General features: G+C 39.4%; 1 protein-coding gene across 1 annotated transcript; it reads right to left on the reverse strand.

Moving 5' to 3' along the window:
- Positions 1-12,080: 12,080 nt before the first annotated feature.
- Positions 12,081-21,554, reverse strand: C5H5orf24 (chromosome 5 C5orf24 homolog). Its single transcript, XM_045794662.2, has 2 exons — positions 21,310-21,554; positions 12,081-16,578 (listed from the first exon to the last, which is right to left on the reverse strand). Exon 2 carries the CDS (start codon positions 16,573-16,575, stop codon positions 16,009-16,011), a length of 567 nt encoding a protein of 188 aa, XP_045650618.1. The 5' UTR covers positions 16,576-16,578; positions 21,310-21,554; the 3' UTR covers positions 12,081-16,008.
- Between the last annotated feature and the right edge of the window lie 954 nt (positions 21,555-22,508).

The raw sequence follows: 22,508 nt of genomic DNA on the forward strand, positions 1-22,508 counted from the left end.
TTAGTTGGGTAGTTCTGGCTGGGAATCTCTCATGAGGTTACGTTCAATAGGGTGGCTAGTGCTACAGTCATTTGAATATTTAATTGGGAATGGAAGATAAGCTTCCCAGATGGCAAGTTGATGGTGATTGATGGCAGGAGGGCTCAGTTCTTAACCACGTGGGTCTCTCTATAGGACTGTATGTTCTCGTGACATGACAGATGGCTTTCCTCAGACCAAGTGACATAAGAGAGCAGCACTAAAGCTGCAATGTCTTTTATGTCCTCACCTCAGAAATCATACACCATCGTTTCTGCACTATCCCATTAGTTACACATGTCATCACATATAATGTAGGAGTAGACTATACAGGGACATAAATACTAGGAGGTGAGGATCATTAGGAGCCATATTGGAGGCTGGCTTACCCCAAGTGAGTAATAGTACTTGGATTCCTATAGTATTAACACTCGAAGATGTTAAAAATAGTACTGAGTTAATAAAAACTTTTTAAAAAATAACTGAAAAAAATACTGTGTTATAAGTAATATGAAAATAACATAAAAAATACCTATCCGAGGGGCGCCTGGGTGGCACAGCGGTTAAGAGTCTGCCTTCGGCTCAGGGCGTGATCCTGGCGTTATGGGATCGAGCCCCACATCGGGCTCCTCTGCTATGAGCCTGCTTCTTCCTCTCCCACTCCCCCTGCTTGTGTTCCCTCTCTCGCTGGCTGTCTCTATCTCTGTCAAATAAATAAATAAAATCTTTAAAAAAAAAAATACCTATCCGAGCCATTACCTAATGGTCAATTACCTACTTACTTAATATGTTCTTCCTTCTCTTTTCAACTCATTGAATCAGATTTTGAGAAGTACTTGAGCTTACAATAGATTTGTGAAGTTCTATTTAGGAAACACCAAATCCTCAAGCAATAAAGAAATCCTTAAATTGTGATTCACCTTACTGTGTTTGATAGTGTATCCAATGTAGTATCTGGAGAAACTGATTGACAAATCCTGTCTTCATAATATTAAAACTGACATCAAAATGATGACTATAAAAAGAAAGGCCAATGGGCCATATATCTTTTGTTTTAAAGACAGCCCATGCAAGGGCACTGGGGTGACTCAGTCGGTTGAGCAACCAATTCGTGGTTTTCGTTCAGGTCACGATCTCAGAGTCCTGGGATCAAGCTCTACGTTGGGCTCTGTGCTCAGCGTGGAGTCTGCTGGAGATTATCTCCCTCTGCTCTTCCCCTGCTCATGCTCTCTCTCTCTAAAATAAAAATAAATAGGGGAGCCTGGGTGGCTCAGTCGGTTGCTCAGTCGGTTAAGTGTCTGCCTTTGGCTCAGGTCATGATCTCAGGGTCCTGGGATCAAGCTATGTGCCTCTCCCCACCCCCTGCTCAGCTGGGAGTCTGCTTCTCCCTCTCCCTCTGACCCTACCCCCATGCTCTCTCTCAAATTAATAAAATCTTTTTTAAAAATTCAGCATCATTTTATTAAGACACTTGCATGTTAAAAGATGTTTTGGGATATATAAGAACAAAAATTAAAATGATTATACTAAGGTATGCCAAGTGCTGGGGTGCCTGGCTGGCTCAGTCGGAGGAGCATGAGACTCTTGATCTCAGGGTTGTGACTTTGAGCCCATATTGGGCATAGAGTTTAATTAAAAAATAATAAAATAAAAAGATTACATAAACAGATAAATAATAAAATATGCCAAACTCTGGATTAAGTATTTTAGTTTAGTTAGATATCCCATCTAATTCATATAATGTTCCTGACGTAGATATTATACACATTTTTTGAATGAAGAAAATAAGAATAAATAATTTGCCGAAGGTCCCACATTAAATGGCAGAGCTTGAATGTGAACCCAAAGCCAGACTCTGTCAGTCTGCCAAATTGCCCAGATGCGTTATCCTCATTCACTTCTCACAACAGCCCCATTTCTGAGGATTGGAAAGATGAAGCAACAACTTGACAGAGGTCAGAGAGCAGTGAGGGATTGTGCGGGTCCGTCTCTAAATCCCATGTGTCTTGCTACAAAGATAGAAAAGTAGCATGTATTATAAATATCAAATTAAGAAGAGGAACCAAACAGACAACTGAAATAGGCAGCGAGTGCCCTGGTCACTTGACCAGGACCCAACAGAACTATAGGAAATCAGGGTTCAAACATGTCACAAAGGCTGAATCAACAACATCAACTTCATGCAAACACAACATAACAAAAATGCTACTATGTCAAATGCCAAGAAAAGACCCAATCTCAATCCAAATGCTTCTGCTCTCATCGGAAAGCTGCAAAGCTGCTGTGGGGTGCCGTGGCAAGGGCAAGGAGGAGAGAGAAAAAAGGGTAGAGGATGCTTTACCAGGCAGCAAAGTGGCCACACGTAAGACGGCTATGTGCAAAAGGGCTGTAAATTGAAAAGGAATATGTTTAGCAATATCTCACACTTGTGGGCTCACAGGGATACCCTAGAATTAGAAGTTTACTAGGGACAAATCTCAGGCTGGCTGTAGCATTTCAAACTAGGGCTTTTTTGAGTCCTTTGCTTTCTTTCCTTATCTCGTCTTTCTTTAAATATTGTTTAAAAAAAATAACATAATACAGTCATTGTAAGGATTCTTTCAAGCAGTTAAATATTTTGTAAAATTGTAATTCCAGAAAAATAAGGAAATTCTCCTAAAACCCATACACCCTAAAATTTAAGGCAGAGCCCAGAGCTTCCCCAAAGTGCCTTGCTAAGTCAAAAGTGCTTTTGGTGAGTCTGGGACATCCTGTCATTCCAAAACACAAAGGAGTTGACAAAGAATACTAGGGTTATGTAAAAATGAATGAGATAACTTGTTAATTTTAGCCATTCTTATTGGTGTGAGGTGGTATCCCATTGTGGTTTTGATTTGAATTTCCCTGATGGCTAGTGATGTTGAACACTTTTTCATGTGTCTGTTGGCCATTTGTATGTCTTCTTTGGAGAAGTGTCTGTTCATGTCTTCTGCCCACATCTTTACTGGATTATTTGTTTTTTGGGTACGACTTTTTTTTTTTTTTTACAGATAATATGATCTCATATGGAGAAAATCCTATGGAAGCTACCCAAAAAACTACGAGAACTAATAAGTGAGGTTAGCAAGGTTGCAAGATACTAGATCAATATATAAAAGTGGACTGTATTTCTATATACTAGCAACAAACAATACTAAAGTGAAATAAGGAAAGCAATACCATCTACAATATCACCAAAACAGTAACATAGGTGTGCCTGGGTTGAGTGTCTGCCTTCAGCTCAGGTCATGATCTCTGAGTTCTGGGATCAAGCCCCACATCAGGCTCCCTGCTCAGAGGGGAGTCTGCTTCTTCCTCTCCCTCTGCCCCTTCCCCCTGCTTGTGCTTGCTCTTTCTCTCACTCTCAAATAAATACAATCTTTTTAAAAAAACACGAAAAACAGTAACATAGCGAGGAATAAATTCAACAAAAGTAATTTAAGTTCTGTACACTGAAAACTATAAAACAATGCTGAGAGAAATCAAGGAAAACCTAAATCGTATAGACAAATATACCATGTTCTTGGATTAAAATATTGTTATGGCACATCTCTCCAAATTGATTTATAGATACAGGGGTTCCTGGGTGGCTCAGTTGGTTAAGCAGAGAGAGACAGAATCTGAAGCAGAATCCAGCTGAGCACGGGGTTCAACGTGGGGCTCAATCCCACTACCTCAAGATCACGACATGAGCTGAAACAGAGTCAGATGCTCAATGGACTGTGCCATCCAGGAGCCGCTTGGTTTGGATTTCTTTAGTTTTATAATAAATTTTGAAATCAAGTAGTATAAGTCTTCTTACTTTGTTTTTCTTTTCTTTTCTTTCCTGTTCTTTTTTTTTTTTAAATAAGCTCTACACTGGACATAGCGCTTGAACTCAGGACCCTGAGATCAAAAATCACATGTTCTACCAACTGAGCCATCCAAGTTGTTTTTCTTACTTTGTTTTTCTTCCTCAAAATTGTTTTGGATATTTTGGCTTTCATGTTTCCATATAGACTTTAGGATAAGTTTGTCAATTTCTACAAATACCTATGATTTTGTTAGGGATTGCATTGTATCTCTAGATCAATTTTTTAAAAGATTATTTATTTATTTATTTATTTATGAGAGAGAGAGAAAGAGAGAGAGAGAAGGCAAGTAGCAGGGAGGGGCAGAGGGAGAGGGTGAGGCAGAATATTTCAACCAGACTCCCCTGCCAAGTGTGGAGCACAACGTGGGGCTCAATGTCACAACTCTGAGATCATGACCTGAGCGGAAACCAAGTCATACACTGAATCAACTGAGCCACTCAGGTGCCCCAGGATCTTTAATTTTTAATTACTACAACTTGATGGTGGTAACATTGAGGGTCTATAGACTCCCTTTTTACTAAATTTTGTATATGTTTGAAATTTCCAAAATAACAATTTTTACACAAAATCTTTATAATGACTTTTTTTTTTTTTTTTGGTGTTTTTGTGATGGTCCTACAGTTGGTTCTCCCTAAACACCATAATCAGTTTCAGTCATCAGCCACTCTGTACCTGGCTTGCTTATGTGACAAAGGGAGCACAACAGCCATATAAGTAGCTCCCAACATTATATAAAAGCCAACATCATCTGGAGTTTATAAGCAGCTTTCTTTTTTTTTAAAGATATATTTATTTATTCATTCATTTATTATTTTGAGAGATAGAGCATGAGCAGGGCCGGGGGCAGATGAAGAGGGAGAGAGAGAATCTTTTAAGATGTTATTTATTTATTTGACAAACAGAGAGAGCTCAAGAAGGGCAAACGGCAGGCAGAGTGAGAGGGAGAGGCAAGCTCCCCGATGAGCAGGGAGCCTGACGTGAGTCTTGATCCCAGGACCCCGGGATGATAACCTGAGCTGAAGGCAGACACTTAACCAACTGAATCACCCAGGTGCCCCGGAGAGAGAGAATCTTAGGCGGGTTCCATGCCCAGCACAGAGCCCAGTGTGGGGCTCAATCTCACAACCCATGATCATGACCTGAGCCAAAAATCAAGAGTCCGTCGCTTCAACGACTGAGCCACCCAGGTGCCCCTAAGATTTTATTTTTTAAAGTAATCTCTACTCCCAATATGGGGCTCGAATGCACGACCCCAAGATCAAGAGTCACATGCTCTATAGACTGAGTCATCCAGGCACCCCCTCAGTTTTCTTTTGGTGAAATTCCTCTAGAAAATAGCCTAAGCTTAGGACCAGGCAAATGAGCTATAGTTTCACTGGCTCTGTACTAAAATCAATTAGCTAGTGTGAGAGATAAAGCATGTTAAAATACCAGTTTGGAACGAATAAAAATTGGCATCACATGGTTTAATTAAATTCTACAAATGAAGGCATATGTTTTCTACTATGAGTTCCTTGAGGGTAGAGACTCGTGTCTTGTTCAGTGTGTGAGCTGACACACTGTAGAGTAGATGCTCAATAGTTACTGAGATTTATTGAATTTATTACACCAGCTGAAAGCCTGAGAAAATTACTAATAAAAAATTTTGTTTTACTTAAAATATTAACAAATTCTCCATGTTCTAGCTCCCACAACTGTTAGAAGGCTATTATCAAAAAAAAAAAAAAAAAAGCAAAGAAAGAAATAACAAGTGTTGTTGAAGATGTGGAGAAAAGGGAACCCTTGTGCACAGTTGGTGAGTACATAAATTGATGCAAACACTATGGAAAACCATACAGGGGTTCCTAAAAAAATTAAAATTAGAACCACTATATGATTCAACAATTCTACTTCTGAGTAATTATCAAAAGAAAATGATAACGCTAATACAGAAAGATACATGCACCCCCCATGTTCACTGCAGCATTACTTACAAAAGTAGAAATATGGAAGCAACCCAAGTGTCCATCAGTGGAGGAACAGATGAAGAAAACGCGGTGCATGCATGTACACACACACACACACACACACGCACACAGACACAGAGGAAGATTATTCAGTCACAAAAAAGGAAATCTTGCCATTTGTGACAAGATGGTTGGACCTTGAGGGCATTATGCTACGTGAAACAAGTCAGACAGGGGAATACAAATACCATATGATTTCACTTATATATGGAATCTAAAGCAAAAAACAAAAACAAACTCACAGATACAGAGACTAGATTGTTGGTTGCCAGAGGCAGGCAGGAGGTGGGCAAAATGGGTGAAAAGGACCAGCTACAAAATAAATCAATCATAGGCATGTGAAGCACAACATGACCGCTATAGTTAATACTATATTATATATTTGAAACTTGCTAAGAGGGATCTTAAAAGTTCTCACCACAAGGTGCACCTTGGGAGGCTCAGTGAGTTAAGCATCCGCCTTCTGCTCAGGTCATGGTCCCAGGGTCCTGGGCTTAAGTCCTGTGTTGGGCTCCCCACTCAGTGGGAGTCTGCTTCGCCCTCTGCTGCTCCCCCTGCTTGTGCTCTGTCAGATAAATAAAAGCTTAAAAAAAAAAAAAAAGTTTTCACCACAAGAAAAATCGTGCAACTATGTATGGTGATGGATGTTAACTAGACTTAGTGTAAAGATCATTTTGCAATATACACGAATACTGATTCATGTTTACACCTGAAACTAATATAATCTATGTCAATTATACCTCAATTTAAAAGAAAAAAAAAGTAGTTCCTTTTTGCCTTGCACCCTCCATCAGCTATAAAACCAGTATTTACTTTCACCCACAGAGGGGGAGATCTTGGGCTATTCTAGAAAAACAACCCTTTGATGTAGACACTGGCTATCTTAATCGTCCTACTTGGCTTGGATATGCTCCATCGAACCACCTCCCCTCACCATACACACATTCACACATTCTTTAGTCTATTCAATACTATGTCACCACTCATTATCTTTTTTATTTTTTTAAGATTTCAGTTTTAAATCATCTCTACACCCAGCATGAGGTTTGAACTTGCAAGCCCAAGATCAAGAGTCGCATGATCCACTGACTGTGACAACCAGGTGCCCCCCACCAATCATTATCTTTGATTCCTCTTTTCCCCTCAATACTGACACCAGGTTTTATCAACTACATGTCTCAGATCACAATCTCTCCCCTTTCTCTTCCCCACTGCCCAATCCTAATCTTAGTATCTCACCCAAATGAGACTCTACCACTGTGCCTGTCTCTAATCTCTCTTCTCCAAGCCAACCTAAACTACGAATGTAGGTCGTTCCCTTACTTAAAACCTTCCAATGGCTCACAATTGTACTCAAAATAGAAACTCTTTAAATTGATTTTCTGGGCCCTTCTATAATCAGGTCCATTTCATCTCCTCTTCTCAACCCTTGTTCACCAGCACCACTCACCATACAATTATTTGTTGTTGAGGAATATCACGCTCTTCAGGCTTTTGTGTGTTTTCTTACTTCTGTCTCCAATACCCACCCCTCTTCCACACATCAATCCATCTCATCTTTCAGTGCTTAGCTTAAATGTCATCTCATTTTGAGTATTCTTATAGCCTCCTCCCCCATTTACTCTGGAAATAGCATTAATTATATTGTATAATTGTCTGTTTACTTGGCTGAGTCTTTCATTAGACTACAAACCAGTCATCTAGTGCACTCATAATACAGTTTGGCCCAAAGACGGCACTCAAATCTTTAACGAGTAACCGTTGTTCAAAAAAAATGACACCTAGTAATGATTTAAATTAGCTTCAAAAACATCAGTTTGGTTTCATGTAATGTATAGGATTTTGCTTCTTCATTCTACTCCAATTTTACCCCACAACCCTTACTTACAGGGATATGGTAAAGATTGCCACTAAAATCCATTCTCTCCTTCCATAACTGATCGTGGCTGCCCAACAATGAACTAGACTTCCCAGTGCCTCTTGCAGCATAGGCAGTCATGTGACCAACCTTTAGTCAAAGAACTGTGAGAAGTGACACAACTTACTTAAAGGGCTTGGATTTCCAAAGCCCCTTCCTTTAGGCCAACTAAAATAAAAACAGGGTAGGGGTGCCTGGGTGGCTCAGTTGTTAAGCATCTGCCTTTGGCTCAGGTTGTGATCCCAGGGTCCTGGGATTGAGCCCCGCATCGGGATCCCTGCTCAGTGGGAAGCCTGCTTCTCCATTTCCCACTCCCCCTGCTTGTGTTCTCTCTCCCGCTGTCTCTCTGTATCCAATAAATAAATAAAATCTTTAAAAATAAAAAAATTAAAAAATAAAAACAGGGTAATCTTGGAAACCATGTTTTGAAAATGGCAAAAGTCACTTGGAAACCAGGTCTTTGAAAGACTGCACAAGACATTTATGTGGTGAGAAATAGGCTACCTTTATCACAGCCATTGCCATTTTGGGGTCTCTGTTACAACTATCATTGCTGTATGGGCACCTGGCTGGCTCGGTAGGAAGAACATGCAACTCCTGATCTCGGGGTTGTGAGTTCAAGCCCCATTACGGGTATAGAGATTGCTTAAAAAAAAAAAATTGTAAGTAAATAAAATCTTAAAAAAAACCCTATCATTACTATAAACCCTGATAGACAGGATACAGATAGGCAGATGAAATGGGAAACTTCAGATATTCAGAAATACATTAGCCTAATAAAGATAAATGTAAATATAGAAACTAGGATTTTTCAAAACTAATTAAAAATATTTTCCTTGATGAGACTGATAGGTTATTTAAGGCAAATGAACAAAATTAGCAAGTTAAACCAATCCAAAAATGACAAGGGGAAAGAACTCGTGACAGATCACACAGGGCTGTAAGGCAGTAACTGGGATGACTGTTACTCTACATACAACTTTTTTTTTTTTTAATGTAGGTTCCACACCCAACATGGGGCTTGAACTCACGACTCTGAGATTAAGAGTCGCATGCTCTACCCCGACTTAGCCAGCCAGGCACCTCTACATGCAACTTCTTACCCCAAGAAAAGCTAGCCTGAGGATAAAGGGATAGATGATAGACAATATATCACACACCAACTTCTTAGCGGTCGCTAACCTGTACCAGGCAGCTCAAAGACAAAAATGGGCAGATTTACACATAAACACGCCTAGCTCACATGGCAATAAACACCTAACAGAAAGGATTACAGATTTTAAGAGTAATGAAAAAGATAAATTTAGTGGGGCACCTGGGTGGCTCAGTTGGTTAAGCAACTGCCTTTGGCTCAGGTCATGATCCCAGGGTCCTAGGATTGAGTCCCGCATTGGGCTCCCTGCTTCTCCCTCACCTTCTGCCTGCTGCTCCCCCTGCTCATGCTCTGTCAAATAAATAAAATCTTAAAAAACAAAGAGAGAGAGAAAGAAAGAGAAAAAGAAAAAGAAAAGGAAAAAGACAAAATAGAGAATAAGAAAAGTCTAACTTTTTCTGTCACTCTCCTTGCTAAGAAGCTATTTAGGAGCCCCTAGGTTCTCAGAAGAGCCACTGGCATGAAGACAAAATGAATATATTAGTTTTCCAAAGTAACATTTATCTATCTCAGGGCCAGTATAAAAATACCTACTACTAAAAGCACAACCCCATTTAAAAATTTTTCCAATGGTGAGTAGAAGATCATGGTTAAGAGCCCCAGCTGACTACTACTTACTGGTTGTATAATTCTGGGTAAATTACTTAACTTCCATGGGATTCAAGTCTTCTTACCAGTAAAAGGGGTGTTCCAATTCCTTTGACACCATTCAATAAAACTGCAGTGATTTAATGAAAACATGTAAAGTGTTTATTATTTATGCCAAGTACTACACTAAAGCCATTATCACTGTACCCTATTATACTTTCACTCCAATGGGGGTTTTGTGCTTTGATTTTTAGAAAGGATTTAAGTTTGGCATTAATTTTGAAGCAGCTAGAAGTTCCTTTAAGGTTGACTTTTTACAATGCTATCACCAGAAAGGCCACATTGTAGTGTATTGTTTGCGAACAGCTTACCCCACTTCACCTCTATCTCTTCACCTCTACTACTCTAATGCTCTTACAGAAATCAGGCATTAAAATTCCCATGTACTTCACGAAATACTTGTGACGCACATCTTGAAACAGGACTGACTGATATTAATGATGAAATCCTCATAAACTCAGAACAAAGAAATTTGGGTGCTAAGAAAGGAAAAGGTATGGTGGCAGACCTACTTTCATTCTAGAAGGACATTCTTAGCAAAAGTGTAACATTCTATGTATTTGTTCCAAAATTCATCTTCTATGTTGTTATAAAACCATCAAATACCAATTGATTTATATTTTCCCAAAGATTGTTCATGATTCTCACACCATTGGTGACTAATGGGCTCAAAACCACAAGTGTTTAAAATAATATTCAAGGCATGAATTCTAGGTGGTAAATGGAGACTGCCTTCAATTGGCTGGCTTTTCAACCAAACAGGACACTGACTTGCTCTCTGACAACTGCCAGAGAATGAGAATTTTGGCCAGTGTAATTACAATGAACAAATACATTTTTCCTGTAAAACTCTATATAGAGACCTACAGAAAATGTGGTAAAGACATTGTGAATACCTAATAATCCTTCAAGCCACAGCGAATGATCCAATACTATGATGGTGTAGATCTCTTCCCAGATGAGGAACGGTACACCTAATCAACAGCACATTCTCATGTAGATATCCAAGTACTTCAACAGTTTGAGGAAAAACACACATAAAAACGTTTTTAAGTATAATCTGAAGAATATTTAAAACAATTCAAAAGCAAAAAAAAAAAAATCATCTGTTCAAGTTTTGAAATTCAACTTCAAATTTCATATCCTACTTCCAATTTATCCTTCTAAATGAGGGGTCAGCAAACTTTCCCATAAAGGAATAATTAGTAAATATTTTATGCCTTGCTGGTCTTATGTCAAAACTTCTCAACTCTGCTATTGTATTACAAAAGCATCCATAGATGATCTTTAACAAATGAGAATGGCTATTCCTGTAAAACCTTATTTACAAGAACAGGCAATGGGCCTTAGTTGGCAAACCTCTGATCTAGGTGATCTGCAGGCTTTGGAGAAAAAAAATGTTAATTATATGTTCAAAAAATTAGGGGAAAGTGTTTTCCTTTTATAGCTCCAATATTTAACAACTACAAAGTATGCACATGTTGTTCTCCCTAAGGTTAACATCAAAACGGGTGCGTGGAGGGTGGCTCAGTCAGTTAAGCACCCAACTTTTGATTATGGCTTAGGTCATGATCTCAGGGTCATGAGACAAACCCCACGCTGGGCATGAAGGCTGCTTGAGATTCTTTCTCCCTCTTCCCCTACCCTTCTCCACTGCACCCCTCCCCTCCAGTACAAGCTCTCTCTGTACCAAAAACCAAAAACATATCCACATTAAAACAACAAATTAGCCATGTTTAATACCTGAAATTTTTTGGAAATATTTTATTTATTTGAAAGACAGAGCACAAGCAAGTGGGGGGGCAAGGAGCAGAGGGAGAGGGACAAGCAGACTCCAGGCCAAGCGCAGAGCCCAAGAGGGGGTTTGATCCCATCACCCTGAGATCATGACTTGAACCAAAATCAGGAGTCTGACGCTTAACTGACTAAGCCACCCAGGCTCCCCCACCTGAATTTTTTTAAAGATTTATTTATTTGAGAAAGAGAGAGAGAGCACACAGGCAGGGGGAGGGACAACGGGAGAGGGGAGAAAGAAAATCTTGACCAGACTCCACACTGAGAGTAGAGCTGGATGCAGGGCTCGATCCCAGGACCCTGAGATCATGACCTGAGCCAAAACCAAGAGTTGGACGCTTGACCAAGTGAGCTGCCCAGGAGCCCCAATACCTGAATATTCTAAACTAAAAAGATCAACCACACTTAAATTTAAATATAAGCCTTTGGCAGAACTAGCAGCCTGCTGCATCTTAATAATGGGAAGAAAAAGGAAACAACATGAGATCTGTTTATAAGTTAGGATTTTAAATTCCAGATATATAAATATTACTATTTTGAGAAAAACAAAAGTACAGAGGGGCAGATTTCAGAAAGCACAGCCAAGCACAGCTAGTCATGATAAAGGTTTACTACTTACCATTCCTCTACTTCACAAATACTGTGCTAAGAAAATAAAGCAGTAAACATAGTTGGTTTTAAAGTAATGACTTTATTAATAAATATACATCCATATGATGATGTAGATACAAATCATGAACACTACTCCATTCCCATACACATAATTGCACACGAGTAGCTCAAGTTCATGGACATAAAAACATACACAGTATCTATTCGGACTTTTTACAGCAGAGGACAGCGTGCTTATATCAATTAATTGGTAATTATTTTCTCTGTAATTATCTGTGGAAAAAGGAAACTGTGAAACTTAAAACATCAAAGTGGTCTGATTATTATAAATCACACACTTGAATTACTATAGCATTAAATTCTCCAAAAATTAAATACATCGTATGTGAGAGTACAGATTTACCTACTTTGGAGGAGGGAGAGAAGAGCAAAGGAAAGATTTAGATACATCCTAGAGTTTAATAGCATATAGTTAAGCCATAATAAAAACAAAAATATAATAGCATCTAAATATTTTATGTCCAAGGAAAAAAACGTTTTGAACTGTTGTGAATTTTTATATTATAAAGGGATCATAAAATTTTACTGCATATAGAGACAATGACCGACAGAGCAGCAGGTATCGCCAACATCCCCTGAATTATTTTTTAAAGCTTCTTAGAATATAAAGGAGAAGGTTCTTTTTTTTCCTTTAGCTCATACACTGGGTTTTTCTTACACTGGCTGGATCACCTTTAACTTAATAAATGGATCCAGATAATTGTTTTTTCCTCCTTAACTCAAAGAAACTCTATTACATCATGAAAATATACATGTAAATTCACACAAACATCAGTTTGGAATGAAGATTACTTTTATTACTTTAACAGATGTTTTCTTTAAAAAGTAAATAAAAAATATAAAGAATATTTTAGTCTAATTGAACACTGATTTTAAAAATGTCCCCAAATATTAAAAATTAATCAGATGCTTATTTTCTTCCAATACATCGTGCCAGTATTTTTTTTAATATCCAGTGCAAAACTCCAAAGATAGTATCAAAATCATCCCATACTAAAGATTAGTTATGCAAGGTTATAGCTGTCAAAAAAATGAAAATTTCATCTGTATTAGCTGCTTATTTGTTATGATAATAAATAAGGCAAGTTAAAATAGTTTTCAAAGAAAAAAAGTAAAGCAAACTTACTTGAATAGCAGATCATTTTCTGACCAACAATTTTAATATAGAATAGTGAAACCTATTTTGTGAAGAACAGAATTATACAATATAAAATTAGCAATTTACCTTTCAAGGAACAATCACACAGTTGGAGGAAAAGGCCAGTTTTCCCCAACTGATTATATTAAAGTATAGGCAATTGTTCAACATGCTATTTCAGTGTTTATCATGACAAGAGACAGTGTTACAAAAGATGCACAATGTAGTCTTTATAGAGAAGTAAAAATATTTTATATTTTAAGACTTCATTCATGTTATCACTTAGATGTCTTTCTCTTCAGCATGGCACCAATAAACTGTTCACAAGGAGAAAAGGAAGTGGAATCAGGAGATGCTCACCACCAAACAGATCTAATACGCCAGCTAAATGCTTACATGAACAGAAAATTCAGCTCTAAACAATGTTAACCATTCACAACTGTAGCCATTCGCCCCCTTTATTTCCTGGGACATAGCTCCTGATATTAATAAACACTGTTATGAACAGAATTCCTTTAGCTGATTTCACCATTTCATTAACATGTATACAAAATTCATTATACAATAATACACCTGCTTTATTTTCTGACACACAGCACAGCACCACTGAGTAGATGTACTGGAGGATGGGGAAAGAGGCAGGGCAATGAATGAATGAAGCAAAGGCAAGACAGAAAGGGAAGGGTATGTACAACAAAATGAGGAATGAAAATAAACTGAAAGGGAATTGTCAAATGGACATAGTATAAAAGAACAGGCAACCAAATCCTTGACAGTGATATATATTATCCTACGGTAGGAACATTTAATTAGACAACTATTTTCAGGAACTCAAAAGAGGATTTCTAAGTTGCCAACTGCTGAACATGACCTTAAGAAACAGCTAAATGACAGACAACATATCAAAAGACAGATAAAACATATGAGTTAAGATGTAAGCATTTGTGTGTGTCAGAAGTTATACTGTTCTGAGTAAATTATTCAAAGTTTTATATTTTAAGCTTCTGTAAGGAGAAACTCTTATAGCAATTTAGCTGCCAGAATGTTACAATTGATTATATAATCATCCAATATTGTTCTCTATGGTTTGTGCAAAGCTAAAATTTTTGAGGTCACTGTCTTAGATGCCAGTGCACACACAGTCCCCACATACAATGCAACACCTCTTACTGTAAAGAGCAGCATAAGTCCAGCTCATTGCGTCAGGCATCACTGGAACACCTGAAGGCTTGCTGCTTTTTTCCCGATGAAAAGGTATGAAACATGACATCCATTTGCAATGAGAGTTTGCATTAACTGAGAGCAAGCCCAATTAACACAATGTGCGCCCTTTTAAAATTTTAATTATTTAAGTTTTTGGGCCCCGCAAATCTACACTATAATCTCAAAGGCATTTAAAATTCCTCAATTTGAGTGGAATTTTTTTTCAAATCCGAAGTTTGTAATAGTTTATTTAGAACAAACTCAGAATAAATAAAATGTATTTAACAAAGACTATTACTTTCAGAAATGGGAGAAGAGTGATTTCTCTCTGTCCCTACCATACACATCTACCCAGTACTTTTCTTTTCTATCTTGCTTCTAAAGCAAACATTGTTGGAAAAAATTTTCTTTTGGATGAGGTGGTCTCACTGGAGCCACAGTTACATTTTTAATTAAACTAATCAACATATTTTTACATGATTCATGCATAGATGGATTCCTACATATTTCTTAATATTTGGGTTCTGACAATCGCATTTTATTTATACCAGTTTTAGATTCTACCATTCAATTTGTGTCCTTTGGTAGATATAAAACCTGAAACCACAGTAAGTGCTAATGCAATGGGACAATTTCTTAGGAAAAAAACTAATAAAATTTTGAATAAATGAACAACATTAATAAATGTTTTAAGTATAATGCTTTAAAACTAAATATATGAAAGGCAAAATGTAGTGACTACAGCTACATGCAGACCCTAAGAATGTTTCTTTTTCTATTATATTAAGTATGCTATTCTCAGAATGCATATTTCACCAGAAATGTAATGTGTAGTTTTTAGTAAAAAGTTTAATTTTTCTGTAAATATGAATTGTTTGTAGTGTTTGGTATATATGCTCTTAGGCAATTAAAAAATACACAACGTATCATTGTTGAAAGGCAAACACTAAAGAATTCTTTTAGGAATAATGGTTAAATCAATTAATACCATGTAAATCAATAAAATAAAATAAATAAGCTTCTGCTGCTTAAACCTAGAACATTAAAAGATTTTTAACATCTGAAGTCTATGTAAATGCCAAAGCATACAAATATGTGTCCTGTCTCATGACAATTAATGTTACAAAAACTCACAGCCATTACCTCAAGTAATCCTGAATCATTAGTTTGCTTTATTCCATCAGCTAAAAATACCTTGGATATTATTATCTTTACTATATTGTAGGCTTACTTCACAAACTAATAGGTATAATGGTTTCAGTTGTTTAGCACATAAAGCATCTATTAAGAATGGCCCAAAAGGAGTAATGAAATATGAGACACAACCAGAACTCTAAAGGAAAAACAAAAATGACTTAGTTAGGTATTACACTTGAACCTATATACAAATACAATGCCACTGCTCATGCCCTGAGTGCATCTGTCAGCATATGGCAGTTTCTGAGCAAAAGCAGGAAAACAAATCAAACAGGAAAACAAATTTGGAAAGCCCAGGCCATAAAATCATGTATGTCAAAATAAAACCAAGAAGCTTTGGGATTATTCACAATATGCCTTCTAAACCTGGCCCTCCCTTCCTGCCTCATTCACTCATTGGGTGGCTTGACTTCGCTGCTGGTTTCCTCTACCCCATGAACTGCTCTGCCATGCATCATAGGGTAAGGAAAAGCAGCGGTGCCACAGCCATAACCAAGATCGGCGAGACGGGATAGAGCTTTAATGCTACCTGGAGGTCTCCCTGGACTGACTTTGTATCCCGCAGCTTTAGTTGTACCCAAAGGTCTGCCTGGACTTGTCTTAAATCCAGCTGCTTTGGTGGTTCCCAGGGGTCGGCCCGTGCTGGTACGGTATCCTGCGGATTTGGTGGTTCCTGAAGGTCGGCCACGTTTACCGGATCGATTGAGATTTTTCTTTTTCTTTAGTTCATCTTTTATCTCTAGACTTCTGCTACTTGTAGTCTGCAAGTGTGTTTCATTTAATGGGTCTTGCCTCTGACAAGCCATTGGTTTGTGGCTGACTGTGTGGCTATATTTGCTCTGCTGGGAGGAATATATGTCAAACTGATCAGCAGCTCTCATGGCATCTTCATTGAGGCAGGAAGGCTTGCCAGGCCCACAGAAAGCCGGATTACTGCTGGCAACAGGATGCATCATTTTCTACCAAAAATAAAAGACAAATATGCATAAATACACATATACAAATATATACCTGTATGACAGCATTCAGTGGGAAAATAGCCTGTCTCCTGAAAACTATGCAGGCTACCTAAAATTAGGCTGACAGGCAGGACTCCAGACCACTTATAAACAAACAGACATCAGCAGATTCAAAGATACTTGTTTTTCCTCAACTTAATCAAGGGTATGGACATCAGTCATGCAAGATAACTATAATACTGCATTAGTAGCCATAATGTTCTCTGCTTAGGAACAGGAAAAGTGGATAAGTAGAGAATAAATCTGTTACATTTTATAGGTTCTTTTCTTCTAGATTATGAAATCCTAAAAGGATAACAACAAACACAAGAACTCTTACTAATATTATTCTTTTTTTTTTTTTCCATTTGCTTATTAAACATTCTTAGAATGTCTTCTTTTGGCCTTTTATTTCTCACATATACACTTCTGATCTGGCCACAGTTGCCACAAGGTGGACACTTCCTCCTTACTATAATTTATTATTGATATAGAATCCTCAGTGTAGGGGTGCCTGGGTGGCTCTGTCAGTTAAGCATCGGACTCTTAGTTTCAGCTCAGGTCATGATCTCATAGGTCGTGAGATAGAGCCCTGCTTCAGGAATTGTGCTCAGCAGGGAGTCTGGTTGAAGATTCTTTCCCTCTGCTCCTTCCCCCACTCGCGCATGCGCTCTCGCCTGTTAAAATAAACAGATCTTAAAAAAAAGGGGGGGGGAATCCTCAGTGTATGCTACACTTTACAAAACATGGAATGTGCCAAGCAAGGAACACAATTTCTCAAGGTACTGACTCCCTTTAAATTAACTAATCTATAAAAAACAACCAACCTCAAAAAACAAGGAACAAAAACTTTTAACCCAAATTATCCAAACAGGAGGAAGTACTAATATAAAGGGTGAAAAAAGGTTTCCATTAGCTAAAATGAACCAACATTTACACAACTGAGAATTACACTACAAAAATATGGGTAACAATCATAATAAAATACTTCCTATTTTGAAGGTGTGATTATCAAGACAAAAAGGTGAATGCATAATTTCTTCCTGATCATAAATACATGTGGATCGTCTTCCCTTAAAAGACTCCTGTGACAATTAACAATTGTCCTATTTTACAGAAACAGAGGGATTTTTAGCAATTTGCCAAGGTCACACATTAGGAAATGGTAAAGCCAAATAGGAATTCAGGTCATCTGACATCAGAACCAACAATTTCAGCATACTATACAACTACATCAGGGTTTCTCAATAATAGCACTGTCATTTCAATCAAATAGTTCTTGGGGAGGGGGGTCCTGTGTATTTTAAGATGCCTTAGGAGCATCCCTAGCCTCTACCCATTGGATGTCAGTAGCTACACTCTCTTCTTCTCCCTCCCAATTTGACAACCTAAAGTTTCTCCATACCTTGCCAAATATTCCGGAGGGGGGGGGAGCAAAACTCACCCCTCTACCACGAGAATGACTCAGCTATACCAAAATGAAAACATAAGACCCACTTTAAAATATTCCTGGTTTTTAGTCACCTCTTTCGCTCCTACCTCTCCAAATATTCACAAAATCTTCCTGTTGATAACATCTACAAAGTCAAACAGATTTGTTTTCCAAACTGAAGAAAAGCTAATGTTGGAATTTGTGAAGGGACTAACCACATTCCTTTCCCCTTCAAGTTATAAACTAATTGAGACATATAAACAGGAATTAAACAGGAATCAAAATACTAGTTTATTGCCAATAAAGCTGGACTAGAGACCACATGCAGAAACAGAGAAACACAGACCTCTGAGAAGATTTTAAGAGAAAAAGTGACTCTCCTTTCAATTTTATCATTCAGAAATCACCCTGCTGCAAGGAAAGCTCTAGTAAAAAGAGAAAGGTACAAGTTCCGTTCCACAACCAGCAATGACCATAAAGGAAGAAAATGTTTCTTCCTACTGTCTATTTCAATGCTTTACATTTCATGCCTTTTAAGTTCCTATCATTAATTTACCAAAAGCTTTCCTCTGGACCTTCCCTTAACTTTACTTCCCCTTAATTTATCAGAACATTCACCGTATATTGGCACTCAGGAAACAGAGGCAGCTTACATTCGTTATATTAGGCTTTTAAAGGCAAGATGCTGCCATGTATCTTCTACTCAGATACCAACAAACACTGAAAAAAAAATTACACTATTTAAAAAGTAGACCTGTAATTAAAAAAAAAGAAAAAAGCACCCCTCACCAATTCCTTTAATCTTCTCCAGGAATTTAGGTATTTGGTTTGTATTATGTTAATTTACTTCTGATACGGCTCACATTTATTGAGAGCCAAGTCCATGCAAAACAGTATTCTAAGCACTAGGACACATAACAGGAGTAAACTTGTTTATTCCAATGGAAAAACAATGAGACACTGACCTAAAGAACACTTCTAAGAGCAAGTCTTCTATATGTTCTATGTTTTCCTTCCCTGCTACCATAAAAAAATCAGTATTCTGCTTACTCAATAACTGATTAAGAAACTGGAAAAGAGGGGCGCCTGGGTAGCTCTGTTGGTTAAGTGTCCCACTCTTGATTTTGCTAGGGTCATTATCTCAGGGTCGTGAGATAGAGCCCCCCGTGGGGCTTCAAGTTGGGTGTGGAGGCTGCTCAAGATTCTCTCTCTCCCTTTGCCCCTCCCCACTCTGCTCACACACAGCCTGAACTCTCTCTTAAAAAAAAAAAAAAAAAAGTTGGAAAAGGAATTAATTTACTAGGACAGTCACTGATATAGTTAACTAAAAAGAAAACAGAGCTAAAACCCATCCTTTCTACTTCGGGATTTTAAGATGGGAATCAACAGCATTAGATCCTTTTGTGCATCATCATCATCGACACACACACACACACACACACACACACACACAGAGGATATATATATTTGTAAGCAGTATTTATATATACAAGCATTAATTAATCCTATACTTAATAATGTCTCCTACTTCAGGAGTATGCTTGGCGGCATACTGCTCTTTCTTCTAAGACTCTTCCCATAATATACTACAGAGTTCAATGAAAGTACGCAGGCCACATTTCTTAGAGTCAGAATGAATACATTTCTGGGGCGCCTGGGTGGCACAGAGGTTAAGCGTCTGCCTTCGGCTCAGGGCGTGATCCCGGCGTTGTGGGATCGAGCCCCACATCAGGCTCTTGCGCTAGGAGCCTGCTTCTTCCTCTCCCACTCCCCCTGCTTGTGTTCCCTCTCTCACTGGCTATCTCTATCTCTGTCGAATGAATAAATAAAATCTTTAAAAAAAAAAAAAAAGAATGAATACATTTCTATAAAGTTTGGACTGAAAGAAAGCCAAGAGTTACAGAACAGAATGTGTAGCCTACCAAAGGTTAATTACCTTTAAAAATGGTTCACTGAGTATAAGGGAGTCAACTAAGAGCTTCTATGCATTTTAACTATGACTAAATTAGAATTTTTTAAAGCACACACTGGGGCGCCTGAGAAGCTCAGTAGGTTGAGAAACTGGCTTTTGATTTCCGCTTGGGTCGTGGGATTGAGCCCCCGCATCCGGCTCCAAACTCAGCGGGGAGTCCGCTTGGGAGTCTCTCCCCCTCTGCCCCTCCCCCCTAAAACAAATAATTAAATTTTTAAGGAAAAAAAAAAAGCACACACTAAAACTTCTATCCTTGAAGCTGTTTTACTCTATTTAAACCCGAAAGTCCCTGGGTGAGCCGTTCTTCATGAAATATTTTTTTTTCCTTTTCTTGAATGTGGTACTCATTTTGCCAACATAAAGAACTGTAACTATTTTCAGTAACTTCACAAAGCATTCCTGAAGCTTTCTAAACATGGAGAAAATCTTCCTTTCAAGAAATCCAAGTTCTGCTCTCTTCCAAAGATCAAACACATAATTCTCAGAGATCCAGTTCGGGTCATTTGGGTTGTAACGATTATATAGAATCATATATGTTTTTATAATTCTAAATGAAAATCCATTTGTGACCCACATCACTCAGTCTATTAAGCAAAAGCCAAAACAAATGCCAAAAGCCATGCATCCTGTCCCACCACGGAAAGTTTTGATACCAGGACAGATCATAAATAACGGCCTTCTTTGTCTTCTTTCTACCCCTTAATTGTGCCCCACGGCGCAGTTTCCCCCGTCCCAGAATCCTTATTTGACTAGAGGCGTTTAGAAATGTAATACCTGTTGTAACCCAAAGCGATTATTAATGCATTAACAATAACAACTTTGTAGAAGATACACGCCCACACCGGAGAAAGAGTCGTGTACCCTCCAACCACCAAAATTCATAGCCCGCTATTCGTGCACTTGGGAGTTCTGCAAGCTGCAGAAGTCCACAGGCCACTCTATCTAGACGTCCATCTCCAAGTCGGCAGACTTTAATTTAACGGCGGACAGGGAGCACTGCTAATTTTGACCTCTCAAAGGAAAGAATGGGTGACCCCTCCCCTCCCCCCCCGCCGCAGCAGGCATTTCCCCCCAATAATGGCTCCACGCCGAGGGACGAGCAGGCTACGTCCGGGGCCCCTCCTCTCGCTCGGGCTGGGCCAGAGCCCCTCCTCAGGCATGGGTCCGAGACCTCTTCGCACCGGCAAGGTGGGCCCCCGTTCTCGCCGCCTCCTCGCCTTCTCCACGAGCTCCCGCTGCCCCGACTCTGCTGGGAGCCAGACTGACAAACCCCCGCGCGCCCACCTACCTCAGCCGCTGGTAGCCCGGCCCCTCAGCGCGCCCAGGGGTTGCCCATCAGCTGGGAACCTCACGCCGGCGCCGCTCCCCTCCCAGCTCGTCGCCTCGGCACAGCGCGAAGAGCCCAAGTCAGAGGGGCAGGCAGCGAGGGCGGTGGCGGCGAAGTGGACGTTGACTCTTAGCTCTCGCCGCGGGAACCGCTCAGGGTCCTGCCCCAAACGCAAGAGGAAGAGGCCGCCACAGCCCAGTACTGCGAGGGGAGGCGTGCGCGAGCTCGCAAGGACCGCGCACGCACACGCACACGCACACGCACATCGCGAGACCCAATCTCCCGCCGACAACCAGCACGCAAGCCTGGGGAGGGTAGTCGCCGGAACCAGGCTGCGCTTGCGCTTCGTGGGGACGGGCAGGGGGCGGGGCTTAGGCCCGTGCCACTCAGGCTGTGGTGCAGACCGTAAACTGCAGATGGGCCGGAGACCCACCGGAAGGGGCGTGGCTTCTCCGCAGGAATGATTTTCACCCTGATTTTGTGATGTTGGAACTCTTACTTGACCCCATTTCTCAGACTACAGAACTAATGTGATGGGAGTCATGATCTGAATCCAGCTGTCTGGTTCCAGAAAGTGTGCCTTTAATCGCTGTTGGTAAAGATTAATGCCTAATTGTGTCAGATGTTTTCCAAAGCATGTTTAAAGGACTCAGCCTCTGCCCTTTACTGGTTATGAACAGGTAGATGAGACCTCCACCTGCGAACAAAATGGGGATTATTCTAATAATTTAAGGCGTTTGGACCGTCAAGCCTAGGATCATGTGATAATGAAAAGCCGCATTTTGTGGGACATGCTATAATTTTTAAAGTTTTTATACTCATAACCTCAGAATTGCCATATTCATTACACCGCCAGAAGAAAGGATGGGACTATAAGTAGTTTGCTTACAAAATCCCCCCCTCCCCTTTATGTAGTTATTGTGAAATTTCTAGCCTGTCAGTCACCCCATACAAGCCACTTACCAGAAGGGACTAGTTTCCCCAGTTCTTCCCGCTGTGAATTCGAATATGGCAGAAAGGATAGGATCCAGAATTAGGAAAGCTGCCAAGAAGACAATTTATTAGGTAGTGCTAAGAGGCTAGGGGCGGTGTTTCTCCTTGTTGCCTACGCAGTGAAGACTGCCTGAAGAGGTAATTCTTAGCACTGAGCTCTGCCTTGA

Source organism: Ursus americanus, chromosome 5 (assembly GCF_024610735.1).
Source record: "Ursus americanus isolate L20-20 chromosome 5, mUrsAme1.1.p, whole genome shotgun sequence".
Lineage (NCBI taxonomy): Eukaryota > Metazoa > Chordata > Mammalia > Carnivora > Ursidae > Ursus > Ursus americanus.

Coding starts and splice junctions, on each gene's coding strand:
- C5H5orf24 (XM_045794662.2), bottom strand. CDS start 16,575: ATGATGCATCCTGTTGCCAGCAGTAATCCGGCTTTCTGTGGGCCTGGC.